We start from the raw sequence: 15,081 nt of genomic DNA on the forward strand, positions 1-15,081 counted from the left end.
TTTTCTCCTTTGTTTGCTTTAACATTTTCTTTGTTTTTGGTTTTTAGTGGTTTGACTGTAATGTGTGTTGGTCTAGTTTTCTTTGTGATAGCTTGAGGTTGGATGAAGTTCAGTGGGTTCAGTATTCTGAGTTGATGTCTTTCATCAGTTTTAGAAAATTCTTGGTCATGAGGTATTCAAATATTGCATCGAATCCCTTTTCTTTCCTTCTGCGATCCCAATTATATGTGTGTTAGACCTCTTTGGCGTGTTCCTCTTGTCTCTTATGCACCTATCATTTTTCCCCGTTTCCTTTTTCTATTTGAGTATATTTCATTTTGGGTATTTTCTATGGACTTTTCTTTCAGCTTCTTCTGTCATTTGTGGGTCAAATCTTGCGAACCCATCCACAAAGTTCTTAACTTCATGTATTATATATTTTATATATAATACATATATATCATGTAATATATATTCTACATATATTTTGGAATGTACACTGAGTTCTTATATTATATGGTCAATTCTCCAGTGAATTGTCTTATCATCTATTTAAAAAAATACATAATTAATATATAGCAGCTTATCCATATTTGGCCTTTGTGTGAATTCAAGAAAGATCTTACTCCCTAGCCATAAGAATAGCTTGATGAGTAGAGAGTGACTTTGTAAGAAAGTGCTACCTCCATTCTAGGCTTATGTAGCTCTGGGCCAGGGTGCAAAGGCTGGTTTCTAATTCCCTTTCATCTTCTTAGCCAGATACCCTTAGAAAGTGAACATATTTTGCAACCATATATGGATACCTTGATATATAAAAGTAAGCTATGCTCTGTTTTCAGAATGATTTTTTTCATGTTTTAAAAAAGTAGGTAATATATGCATATAGTAAAATATCAGACAGTACAAAATTGAAAAGTTGGTCTCCCTACTACCTCTACTTTCCAGTCCTCAAACAACTCTCTTTTGAGACAGTTACTCTACTGGTTTTTATATTGTTTCTGGCATAATTAATCCATACTGTATTTAAGTATGCAAGTGTATGTACATGTATATGCATTATTCCTCCCACTTATTTCATAGAAGATAACATATCCTACCTCTCTCTTCTGCATCTTGATTTTTTCTAACTTTACATATCAGTATATAAAATCTACCTCATTCTTTTGGCTGGCTTTATAGTATCAATTATATGGATCTATTAAAACTAATTTATCTATTTTCCTATTGTCCAACATTGTGGTTATTTCTAACCTCATGCTAATACAAATGATGCTGTTATGAATATCCTGGTGTATGTAACTTTGTTTACATGGGTTAATGTATCTGAAGGCTAATTTACCAGAAGTAGGAAAAATTTCTAGAATTCCAAGGGTATGTATCTTTTACATTTTTATAAATATTCCTAAATTGTTCTATAATTACCTCAGCTTACACTTCCACCAACAATGTATGGGTGGAACTTTTTCTTTGTTCCCTTATTAAAGTGTACTGATAATTTTTTTCCATTAGTATGAGAGGTGAAAAATGATATTTTGAAGTTTGATTTTCTTTTAAAATAAAAGAAACCACACATTAAAAAATATGATTAAAAGCCATATAGATTTCCTTTCTCATGATCTGTCTGTGCATATTTTTGTTCATTTATTCCACTAGATTTTATTTTTAAAAATTTTATTTATTTATTTAGGGCTGTGTTGGGTCTTTGTTGCTATGCGCGGGGTTTCTCTAGTTGTGGTGAGTGGGGGCTACTCTTCGTCATGGTACACGGGCTTCTCTTGTTGTGGAGCACAGGCTGTAGGTGTGTGGGCTTCAGTAGTTGTGGCATGCAGGCTCAGTAGTTGTGGCTCGCAGGCTCTAGAGCTCAGGTTCAGTAGTTGTGGCACATGAGCTTAGTTGCTCCATGGCATGTGGGATCTTCCCAGACCAGGGGTCCAACCAGTGTCCTGTGCATTGGCAGGTGGATTCTTAACCACTGTGCCACCAGGGAAGTCCTCCAGTAGATTTTTTTTCTGATTTATTTGTAGGAGATTTTTATATAGTAAGCAAATTAGCTTTTTATCATGTGTTACAAATAGTTTTTTTTTTATTACTGATTTGTGACTTATCTTTTTGCTTAATTAAAAATTGTTTTTTCTATGCAGATATTTAAAACTTTTATGTTGTCAGATTTATCAGTGTTTTCTATTGTGCTTTTAGGTTTTGTGTTGTACTTAGAAATGCCTTCCTCAGTTTACATGGTAAAAAATTCTGTGTTTCCTTTTAGTACTTTTATAATTTTATCTTATCTTAAACAGTTAATTCTTTGATTCCCTATAGTTTTTTTTTTTTTTTTTTTAGTGGTATGAGGGCCTCTCACTGTCGTGGCCTCTCCCATTGCAGAGCACAGGCTCCGGACGCGCAGGCTCAGTGGCCATGGCTCACGGGCCCAGCCGTTCCGTGGCATGTGGGATCTTTCCGGACAGGGGCCCAAACCTGTGTCCCCTGCATCGGCAGGCAGACTCTCAACCACTGCGCCACCAGGGAAGCCCCTATAGTTTTCTAATATAAAGGATGATAAGTATTTTTCTTTTTTAAAAATAATTTATTCTTTTAAATTTATTTATTTATTTTTGGCTGCATTGGGTCTTCGCTGCTGTGTGCGGGCTTTCTCTAGTTGTGGCGAGCAGAGGCTACTCTTTGTTGCGGTGCTTGGGCTTCTCATTGCGATGGCTTCTCTTGTTGCAGAGCACGGGCTCTAGGCACGTGGGCTTCAATAGTTCTGGTGTGCGGGCTTTAGTAGTTGTGGCTCACCGACTCTAGAGCGTAAGCTCAGTAGTTGTGGCGCATGGGCTTAGTTGCTCCGTGGCATGTGGGATCTTCCTGGACCAGGGCTTGAACCTGTGTCCCCTGCATTGGCAGGTGGATTCTTCTTTTTTTTTTTTTTTTTTTTGCGGTACGCAGACCTCTCACCGCTGGGGCCTCTCCCGTTGCAGAGCACAGGCTCCGGACGCACAGGCCCAAAAGCCACGGCTCACGGGCCCAGCCGCTCCGCGTCATGTGGGATCCTTCCAGACCGGAGCACGAACCCACGCCCCCCGCAACGGCAGGCGGATTCTCAACCACTGCGCCACAAGGGAAGCCCGGCAGGTGGATTCTTAACCACTGTGCCACCATGGTCCATATGTTATTGACACTCCTTCTACTCTTTTAAGATGAGTTTGTCAGAAGGTCAGAAGAAAATATCAACAAGGTTAATATATGTTGACATCCATAAACTATACGTATATGAAATATATGTGGAAAGGAAGACTATCAGAGGAATTAAATGAGTATTTCAGAATTTTATTTTTCTTTGTCTCCTTAAGTAGTACTGTATATTCACCTTAGTAGTCTGAATTTAATATGGCTGCTTGTTCCAAGTACTATATATATATAATGTGAGAAATACATGCAAGTCTTTTATTTAATCTCTCTGTATTGCCAAGTTTATCAATTGCCGAGATGATAGAGCAGGACTAGGCAAATTATATCCCTTTTAAAAAACCATACACAAAAATGGCTAGCTATTAGCCTCCTAAGGACCACATTGTAACCCGCTGAGTAGATACAGGCGTATTTTGACAAATTAGATACTTCTATGGACACTTAACTAGAGTGCATTTTCTCTTAAATTTGTGGGTACTTGGTGGTGATGATGGTGTTGGAGTTCTTCTCTGGTATTTATAATCTTTCTGCACTAGCATTGACTTTTCCATGGCGTTTTTCTTTGCTCTCAGAGGCCTTATATTTAATAGTTTACATTAGTGTTTCAAGCATTTTCTGGTCCAGCTAGGTTCTCCACCAAAAAGATACTTTGATCTTATAATGTATGGTATCTCTTCTCTCAGATTCACGGTGTGCAAAATAGAAGCTCTTAGAGGTCTTCCACTAAAGAAGAAACTTAATTCAACTTTGTTTATCCTAGTCTCCTGAGGACCTAGGTTTCCTTGGAATGTGTTTTGGAAAATGTTACTTTGTGTTACTGTATATGGAGGTAATAGAATGCAGACTCTTTCTTAATTTGATTCTTATCTATTTTGGCATTGAACCAAATTACCCTGGGAAGCAGGGAATGCTGTAATAGTAGGATCATGTCTTTTTCACTTTTAGGCTGCGTGTGAACCTAACGATTTTACTTTTAAAGGCTGTTATTGCTGTTTTTATGTTGTACCCCTGAATTTTCAAATGTAGAATTTGTTTCTATGACTTATGGCTAGTATTGCCTTTAAGTAGAGTCATGATGACTGTATTTTCCAAAATGAAATCAGTCTTATACATTGTCACTGTCTTACATATTAATTTGATGATGCAGATGAAATAAATAAACATCAAGGTTGTTTAGGAAAATCCTGGTTGGTAAATGTTCCATAGTCCATTCACTTTCAAGCAATATGTTTCATGATCATAATTAAAAATAAAAAACAAAACCCTAACTAGAGTACATTATTGGTCACTTCTGATATGAGGTAGTTGAAGGATATAACTTGGGCACTGATATTTGAAACTTCTGGGATATTTTAAATTGTCCGGGAAATCTAGGATATGATACCCCTATAAGCAGAGGAAAAAATCTGGTTGCCTGTGTGAGAGATTAGCTCTGCCTTCTTCCTGCTCTCTGTGAAGTCTGCTCTTTTTAATGCAAATACCTCTGTGAGGGATATATTACTTTTGTGCATGTTGATGTGTCACATATTAGATCTATCCACTTTTTGCAGTGGTTAAGAATCCGCCTGCCAATGCAGGAGACACAGGTTCAAGCCCTGGTCCGGGAAGATCCCACATGCTGCAGAGCAACTAAGCCTGTGCACCACAACTACTGAGCCTGTGCTCTAGAGCCCGCGAGCCACAACTACTGAAGCCCGCACACCTAGAGCCTGTGCTCCACAACAAGAGAAGCCACCACAATGAGAAGCCTGCGCACCACAACAAAGAGTAGCCCCCCCGCTCACTGCGCCTAGAAAAAGACCGAGCGCAGCAACAAAGACCCAATGCAGCCAAAAAAAAAGAAAAAAAATATTATGCACTTTTGAATAGAGGGACTGGACTGAGTCTTAAAGGAAGACACCGGGAAGGAAATCACACTTTTTGTTGTAATTTCACTTAGGGCAAGCCTGCTTGAAATTGTAAGTTGTCTCTCTTGATACTGCTGTCTTAAGCTTCTATCCTCGGTACTCTAATGCAGTTTATAATTTTCCTGTTTTAAAAATGAATAACATTTGACTCATTCACTCCCTTTCATTTTAAAGTCACTGCAATAAAGTCATAGAAAACTTAGTGATTTGGAAAAATCAACGTCAAAGACAGGTCTTAAATTGCCAAGATACAATTTATATCAGATTTTTTTTTTCTTTTTGGTGATCTCCAAAAACTGATGTTTGTCTTTGAAATTCCATGGTAGTAGCAAAATTATAGTTACCAAATTTGCCAGTCTAAAAAGATTCATTGGTACATGAAAATTTATTTTTAAAAAGTTTTATTTTTTTTTTTTTTTTTTTTTTTTTTATGCGTTACGCGGGCCTCTCACTGTTGTGGCCTCTCCCGTTGCGGAGGACAGGCTCCGGACGCGCAGGCTCAGCGGCCATGGCTCACGGGCCCAGCCGCTCCGCGGCACGTGGGATCCTCCCAGACCGGGGCACGAACCCGTGTCCCCTGCATCGGCAGGCGGACTCTCAACCACTGCGCCACCAGGGAAGCCCATATTTTTTTAAAATTTAAAACTTATATATGCTTATTGCCCAACATTTGGGTAAGAGAAAATTTTAAGAAAATAACTCACAGTCTTATATCCAAAGATAACTTAGCATAGTTTATATATATATATTTTTTTAATTGGCGTATAGTTGTTTTACAGTGTTGTGTTAGTTTTTACTGTACAGCGAAGTGAATCAGCCATATGTATACATATATCCCCTCTTTTTTGGATTTCCTTCCCATTTAGGTCACCACAGAGCACTAAGCAGAGTTCCCTGTGCTATATAGCAAGTTCTCATTAGTTATCTATTTTATACCTATTAGTGTATAGATGTCAATTCCAATCTCCCAGTTCATCCCACCCCCCATTTCCCGCCTGGGTGTCCATACGTTTGTTCTCTATGTCTTTGTCTCTATTTCTGCCTTGCAAACAGGTTCATCTGTACCATTTTTCTAGATTCCACAAATATGCGTTAATATACGATATTTGTTTTTCTCTTTCTGACTTACTTCACTCTGTATGACAGTCTCTAGGTCCATCCACGTCTCTACAAATGACCCAATTTCGTTCCTTTTTATGCCTGAGTAATATTCCATGGTGTATATGTACCACATCTTTTTTATCCATTCGTTTGTCGATGGGCATTTAGGTTGCTTCCATGACCTGGCTATTGTAAATAGTGCTTCCGTGAACATTGGGGTATATGTGTTTTTTTGAATTATGGTTTTCTCTGGGTATATGCCCAGTAGCGGGATTGCTGGGTCATATGGTAATTCTATTTTTTAGTTTTTTAAGGAAGCTCCATACTGTTCTCCATAGTGGCTGTATCAATTTACATTCCCACCAACAGTGCAAGAGGGTTCCCTTTTCTTCACACCCTTTCCAGCATTTATTGTTTGTAGATTTTAAAAAAATTAACTAATTTATTTTACTTTTTTCTGCATTGGGTCTTTGTTGCTGCGCACGGGTCTTCTCCAGTTGCGGCGAGCGGGGGCTACTCTTCATTGTGGTGCGAGGGCTTCTCATTGCGGTGGCTTCTCTTGTTGCGGAGCATGGGCTCTAGGTGCGGGGGCTTTAGTGGTTGTGGCATGCGGGCTCAGGGCTCAGTAGTTGTGGCTCATGGGCTCTAGAGCACAGGCTCAGTACTTGTGGCACACGGGCTTAGTTGCTCCGTGGCATGTGGGATCTTCCCGGACCAGGGATTGAACCTGTGTCCCCTGCCTTGGTAGGGGGATTCTTAACCACTGTGGCAAGCAGATTCTTAACCACTGCGCCACCAGGGAAGTCCCTTTTGTTTTTTTTCTTAGTATAACTTTAAATTGCCAAGGAAAAGCCTGAGTACGTTTTTGCATTTATTCATTCATTCTCTTAATCAAAAATATATACATGTATAAATATGTATGTTTATAACTATATGTATGTATATGAACACACATACATATATAGTGATACATTTGTATTTAAGGTACTATGTTGGCTGCTTCTTGGAAAGTTTATTGTCTTTCACGGTACAAAAGTTAACTATAATATAAAGCAGACTGTGAAGAATGTCCATGTTCTCTTGAAATTCAGACAAGGAACCTCTCTGGATTATCTAAACTTTGTCTCACAAAGTTTCTTTGTTTGTAGATTCCTCTCTTTGGTGCTAAGACTATTGGCCGGAGAAGTCCTGATGGACCAGTGCTGAGCAAAGCTGAATTTGTTGAGAAAGTTCGTCAGAGTAATCAGGCCTGTCATGATGGAGATTTCCACACAGCTATTGTTCTGTACAATGAAGCCCTAGCTGTTGACCCTCAGAATTGCATCTTATACAGCAATAGATCTGCAGCATATATGAAAATCCAGCAGTATGACAAGGCACTGGACGATGCAATCAAAGCCCGACTTCTCAATCCCAAATGGCCAAAGGTAGAAATTTCATTTACTTTCACAGAATCTTTTGTGCTGGTTTCTTATTTTAATGTAACACTTTATTGACTGAGTGCAGTTATAAATATTTTAATAGTCTGTACTTCAGCAAGATATGGAATGGCTTCATTGAGCTGGTACACTAGTGAATAGCTTCCTTTTCTTATGCTTTGGAAATATGCTTTCCATGTCTAAGTTTAATTCTTTTCCTGTATGTTTGAGATATAAATTTTTTTTTCACTCAGTTTCTTGATAGGATGTGTTTAGTTATTTCTGTAGGTTTTGGACATCTCTTTTTTGCACAGATGTTTTAGATGGAGTATTATGATTGTGTTTCTTTCCTTCAATTTAAAATAATTTTATTCCCTGTCAATGACTGCTTATTTTCAGAATGTTATTTAATCAGAGAAACTTTTTTTTCCTAATAAATCATTGTAATTATCTATATTCCCTTTAATAGTTTGTCTTGAGTTGTTATCTTTGTTTTGTATATACTTTATTTTCATTGTGCCTCTTCACCTCCTAACCCCCAGTTTATTTTAGAAATGCTTTCTTAAGATGTGACTTGAAGTGTTGAGATTTTTTTTTTATTGAACCACAAAACCATTTCATCCTATTTTTGGCTTTCTGTTGGGTTAACAAAAGTTAATAGAAATTTCCTAGAAGTGTAAAAAAGATTCTTACTGTCTTAATAATATGTCATAGTCATAGCTTTCTACCTTAATTCTGGTAGGTATTTTTGGCCTCATTCAGTGGAATTTCTAGTATTGCTGCTACCTTATGAGTTGTTTAGTATTCTGTAATTCCCTAAAGGATTTCTTTTATAAGTATAATCATTGTAAATGAAACAAAATCTGTTTTAAAAAATTGTTGTATGCCAACATTCGGGAGTTAGATTGCTGTTTTCAAAGGACAGACCTAGGTTCAAATTCCTTCTCTTCTATTAATGACAATATGGTTTTGGATAAATCTCTTAACCTCTCTGGGGTTATGATAAATGGGATGATGATACCTATCTTGTAAGGTTATTTAAGAGTAGAGATAATATGTTACTTGTACATACTTGGTGTTTAATAGCTATGATTGTGCATTTTTATTAAATGTTCAAATTAGTAAATGATTCTAGCAAGGCTTGGCCTGTGTCTTCTCTTTTTCTTTCTTTCTTTTTTTTTTTTTAAGACTGTGATTGATGTAATGAGCCTGATAAATACAGAGAACTTAAATTTCAGATCAAGTATCTTCATTCCTTTTTTATTGTGGTCCACTTAACTTGTGTCCTTAATATTTGTGAATAGCTATAAACTTCTATCTTTTTCCTTTTTCTATGTCATTTCTACTTTCTCTTGTCAACCTCTTGTGATTTTTACACAGAAAATGGCTGAAAAGTTGCACTTTTATGACTATAGATGAAAAATCAACTTTTTGGGATAATTTCAAGTGTTAGTCTCTGATTTTTTCCCCTTATGATAAATAAATTTATCGTATATTTATAATTTGCATTAATATTTCAACTCCATATTTGGCTTTAAGCAGTCTAACTTAGGAACATTTAGAATTATACAAAATACAAATTAGGGTTTGTTATTGAAATCATGAAGGGTCTTTCTGTATAATGATTCATAATAAAATTAATTTATAAAGAAATTACTACTGCATAAAAGTTGCATTTTATAAAAACTTGCTTTTATACTTACTTTTCTGGGAATATACTCATTATGTAAAAGAAAGTTCATTTATACTCTCTGTCATGAAGATATGCCTGGTAAATTTTTATCAATTCCTTTTTCTTTTAATTTTGACTTTTCTAACTGACTTTTTCATTATGATCCTTTCTGAAATCTTTCTCTGAAATGTCATTGTAGTCTAGTTTGATGTGGTAAAACATACCTTCCAATTTCTCTCTCTCTCTGTAAAAGTTAATTTTTTATATTAAGATGCAAGGGCTTCAGAGGTTGGTTGGAGAGTTTTTTATTCACATTTATTTTATCTGAATGAAAGAACGATTTTGACGTTATATGGGCTGCAAAAGAAGTATGAGCAAAAGCACTATGAGAGCCCCCCGACCTGCAGAAAAGAATAAGCCCAGTCCCATTATGATACCTTATCTCCAACTGCCTCTTAGCTGTTGTCTGTATATGTTCATTCTTTCTGTGTCCTGTTTAAGAAATATTTGTCTCACTCAAAATTATAAAGTTTTTCTTCTAGGATTTTTATAGTTTTTGCCTTTAAGTCTGTGATTCATTTCGAGTTAATTTTGGGGTATTGTATGAAGTAAGGGTCAAGGTTTATTTATTTTCCATATAGATAACCATGTTCCAGCAACATTTGTTGAAAAGACTATCCTTTCCCCATTGAATTATCTTTGGTACCTTTGTCACAAACCATTTGATATAAAAGTATTAGGGTATTTACTGGACTCTCTATTTTGTTCCTTTGATTTATTATCTATCTTTATCAAAACCATACTATTTTGATTACTGTAGTTTTAAGTTTCAGTATCAGATACTGTGAGTGTTCTAGCTTTATTCTTCTTTTTCTAGGTTGTTTTTGCTCTTCTGTCTTTGCATTTTTATATAAATGTAAAATCAACTTATCAATTTCTTCAAAAAACCTACTAGGAAACTAGTGGGATTGCATTGAATTTTTAATTTGGAGAGAATTGCTATCTCAACATTCCAGTCCATAAATATGGTATATCTCTCCATTTATTTAGTTTTTCTTTTATTTCCCTTTACAAATTTTTGTAGCTTTCAGGTCTTACACATCTTTTATTAAATTTATTCCTAAGTATTTTGGTTTTTGATGGTATTATAAATGGATTTAAAATTTTTCATTTTCTAATTTTTAATTGCTAGTCTGTAGGAAAAATGTATTCTTTTACTTTGTGTCATGTGACCCTGTTGAGTTTTCTTTTAAGTTCTAGTAGGACTTTTTACAGATCCCTTAGGATCTTTTCTGTACATGATCATCTTTTCTGTACATGATCATGTCATCTGCATTTCTACTATTTCCTTTTTTTTCTTTTTTTTTGCATAAGCCTTTTATTTCTTTTTCTTGCTTCACTGTACTGGTTAGGATATCCATTACAATTATGCGTAGAAATGGTGAGAGCAAACTTCCTTTACTCATTCCTTATCTTAGTGCAAAAGTAGTGAGCTTTTTATTGTTGATGATGATGCCCTTAATCAGATGGAGGATATTCCCTTCAATTCCTATTACAATTGAGTGTTGAATTTTGTCAAAATTTTTCTTCATCTATTGAAATTATAATACATATTTTTTCTCATTTAGTGTGTTAATGTGGTAAATTAAATTGATTTTGTTTTGGGATGTTAAGTCAACCTTGCATTCATGGGATAGATACCACTTAGTCATTATGTATTATCACTTTTATATATTGTCATTTGATTTGCTATAATTTTGTTAAGAACTTTTGCATCTGTGTTTATGAGGGATATTGATCTATGTTTTCTTTTCTCATGATGTCTTTGCTGGTTTTGGTATCAAAGTAATACTGGCCTCATACAATGAGTTGTGAAGTGTTCCCTCTTCTTGTGTTTTCTGAAAAAAATTTATGTAGGATTGGCACTGTTTTGTCCTTAAGTATTTGATGGAATTGACCAGTCAAGTCATCTTTACTTGGACTTTTCTTTGTGGGAAGATTTTAATTATGAATTCAATTTCTTTGATTGATATGAGGCCATTCAAGTTTTCTAATTGTTAGATTAGTTTTGGTATTTTGTTTCAGTTAATTTTTACATTTAATCTAGGTTGCAAATTTATTGGCATTAAGTTGTTAATAACATTCCTTTATTATCCTTTTCATTTCGGTAGGAACTATAATGATGTCCTTTCTTTCATTCTTGCTATTGTTAATTTGTATCTTCTCTCTTTTATCTCATTAGTCTGCCCAGATGTTTATCAATTTTATTTCTAGACAATCAGTTGTTGAGTTTATTGATTTTCAGTGTTGTACATTTCCTCTTTAATCAATTTCTGCTCTTTATTATTTTCTTCTAATTATTTTACATTTAGTTTGCTCTCCTTTTTATTTCCTGAGATGGGAGGTTAGGCCATTGATTTTAAATCTTTCTTCTTTTTTAATGTGATCATTTAAAGCTAAAATGTTCTCTCCAATCACTGCTTTTGCTGTATCCCACAAATTTTGACATATTATGTTTTCATTATCATTCAGTTAAGAATATTTTCTAATTTTCATTATGATTACTTCTTTCATCCATGAGTTATTAAAGTTCATTACTTAATTTCCTAATATTTGGTTTTTTTTTAAGTTATCTTATTATTGATATCTAAGCTAGTTCCATTGTGGTTAAAGAACATACTTGGTATGATCTTACTGCTTTTCAATTTACTGCAGCTTGTTTCATGGCCAGCATATGATTTATCTTGGTTAACCTACTATGAGCAATTGAAAAGAATGGGTATTTTTCAGTTGTGAGGTATAATTCTATGGATATCAACTTGGTCAAGGTGGTTGATAGTGTTGTTCATATCTTCTTTGACTTTGCTGACTTACATTTGTTTAGTTATTCCATCAATTGCTGAAATAAAGATAGTTTCACTTTATTCATAAAATAGTTTCATTCTTATTTTGTTGTAATAAGCTTTTATTGTAACAGTTTTCTCATCAAAAACTTTCTGTTGTTCCATATTGCCAATTGGCCTGATATTTAAGACTCTGCACAAGTGGTCACATTTCCCCATTTTTTTCTTGCTACTCTGATGATAAACCTGCTCTTGTTGGTCCAGTCTTTTCCTTTTTCTTCCAATTAAGATTTTGGAATTGGTGATTTTCCCCTTTAATATTGTCAAATTTTGCTCCATGTTTTTTGAAGCTCTATTATTAACATATATACTTTTATTATTATTATGTCTTATTGATCCTTTTATCATTATGCAAGGTTCCTCTTTATCTCTGGTACTAATTTTTGTCCTAAAATCTGTTTTGTTTGATATTAATATAGCCACTCTAGACATCTTTTGCTTACTTTTTGCATTATGTATATTTTTGTATCCATATATTTTCAATCTCTCTGGGCCTTTACATTTAAAATTCATCTCTTTTGAACAGCATATAATTGTGTCTTGCTTTTTAAATCAGTTTTGGAAGCCTCTGTCTCTTAATTGGATCTTTGTCCATTAACATTTAACATGATTATCAATGCTGTTGATTTTGCCTCTACCATTTTGCTTGTTTGTCTTCTCTGTTTTTATTCCTCTGTTACTCTTTTCTGACTATTTGTTGGTTTATTTGAATACTTTTGGAATTGATTTTTTTCTTGAGAAAGTTTTCCATTGTTTTCTGTGGTTGTTGAAGTTGTTGTTTGGCCAGTAATTCTCTTGGTCAGAATAGAATTGCATACTTTATTTCTTGAGTTGAAGCTCCAACTTCAGTACAGATATTTTGTCTTTAGTTGAACTGCTTTGAATTTGTTTCATACATGTTAATTGAAGGGTTATCCAAAGATGTTGGAAGACAGAATTTGTGTATCCCTTTTCTGGTTCTTTTCCTTCTGGAATCCCCTTCCTCCTTGGCCAAAGACTATGATTTCCTGTGCTTTAGTATTCTGGTTCCACAGACCAGAAAGACAGCACTCCTGTTGCCCCGCTGACCTGCAGTCAGCACCTCATCTCTGCACCCTGAAAATGGAAACTTATTTCACAGCTTTCTTCCTCCAGAATCTGCCTGTTTCTCGTTACTCTCCAGTGCTTTCAGGTAGCTTCTTTTTGTATTATGTCTAAACTTTATAGTTGTTTTCTATGTGGGAGTGGATCCACTAGGATCTTGCTCAGTCATTACTGGAAGCAGAAGTGACATCTTTTCTGTGATCTAAGGTTCCTCATGGTCAGTGGATCCCCCCAACAAACTCATCTTGCTTTTTTGGACAAGGTGGCTTTGTTGATGTTTTGAATTCTCTCATTGGAGTCATTGTTCCTAGTTACCTGGTCTCATACATTCAGGTTATTTATCTCTTTTTCCTTTTTCATTCTTTCTACCAAATTGGTCAATAACCCCTCTGCATTCTTTCTTAAATATATTTCATATATATCTTATACAGTTTATTTCCATAGTTAGTATTATAGTCCAGGTTCTTATAGTTTCATTCTTATTTTGTTGTGATAACCTTTTACTGTGACAGTTTTCTCATCAAAAACTTTCTGTTCACATTGCCAGTTGGCCTGATATTCAAGACTCTGCACAAGTGGTCACATTTCCCTGTTTTTTTCTTGCTACTCTGCTGATAAACCTGCTCTTGTTGGTCCAGTCTTTTCCTTTTTCTTAATTCTTGTTTATGCCAAACTCTGTGCCTGGAGTTTTCTTCCCTGCTCCCAGTATTATTGGGCTTCATAGGATAGGTCCAGGTCAACTCTTACTTTTGTTTGTTTTTTTTTCTTTGAATTTAAGTATAGTTAATTTACAATGCTGTGTTAGTTTCAAGTGTACAGAAAAGTGATTCAGTTATATTTATATACACACATATGTATATATAGATATTCATATATTCTTTTTCAGATTCTTTTCCATTATAGGTTACTACAAGATATTGAGTATAGTTCCCTGTGCTATACAGTAAATCCTTGTTGTTTACCTCTTTTATATATAGTAGTATGTATATGTTAATCCCAAACTCCTAATTTATCCCCCATTCCCCCTGCTATCCCCTTTGGTAACCATTAGTTTGTTTTCCATGTCTGTGAGTCTATTTCTGTTTTGTAAGTTCATTTATGTCATTTTTTTAGATTCCACATGTAAGTGATATATGATATTTGTCTTTCCCTGTCTGACTTACTGCACTTAACATGATAATCTCTAGGTCCAGCCTTGATTGCTGCAAATGGCATTACGTCATTCTTTTTTATGGCTGTCAACTCTTTTTCCTGGAAGCTACATTGAGCTTCTGTGAATATCATTCATTGTCTGTTGTTAAGTTCACTTAATTAATTATTTATATTGTTATATAAACATGTCATTTGAATGTATCTGAGTCTTAAACTAGCTTGAGAATCCCTTGAAAGTTTGTTGTTTATTTTATAGTCCTGATATTGCTGTGTAATTTTTTTTAAACCTCAGTATTTAAATCAATGAGAAAATTAGGAGACATAATTGTACTTTTTTTCTTGAAGACTTCTAAGGATGCAGATGTCATAGACCATAAACTTACCACCTTGATGTTTATTTATTTATTTTAAATTAATTAATTAATTTCTGGCGGTGTTGGGTTTTTGTTGCTGCAAGTGGGCTTTCTCTAGTTGCAGCAAGCGGGGGCTACTCTTCGTTGTGGTGCATGGGCTTCTCATTGTGGTGGCTTCTCTTGTTGTGGAGCACGGGCTCTAGGCACGCGGGCTTCAGTAGTTGTGGCACATCGGCTCATAGTTGTGGTGCATGGGCTTAGTTGCTTCACAGCGTGTGGGATCTTCCCGGACCAGGGATGGAACCTGTGTCCCCTGCATTGGCAGGCAGA

General features: G+C 35.3%; 1 protein-coding gene across 1 annotated transcript in view; it reads left to right on the forward strand.

The window, feature by feature from the left end:
* TTC28 (tetratricopeptide repeat domain 28) overlaps positions 1-15,081 on the forward strand; it is a 576,727-nt gene that overhangs the window by 16,025 nt on the left and 545,621 nt on the right. The window contains exon 3 of the mRNA XM_065889510.1: positions 7,319-7,597. Coding sequence (XP_065745582.1) covers positions 7,319-7,597 — 279 coding nt within the window. The remainder of the gene's footprint in view (positions 1-7,318; positions 7,598-15,081) is intronic.

The sequence above is a fragment of the Phocoena phocoena genome, chromosome 13 (assembly GCF_963924675.1).
Source record: "Phocoena phocoena chromosome 13, mPhoPho1.1, whole genome shotgun sequence".
NCBI lineage: Eukaryota > Metazoa > Chordata > Mammalia > Artiodactyla > Phocoenidae > Phocoena > Phocoena phocoena.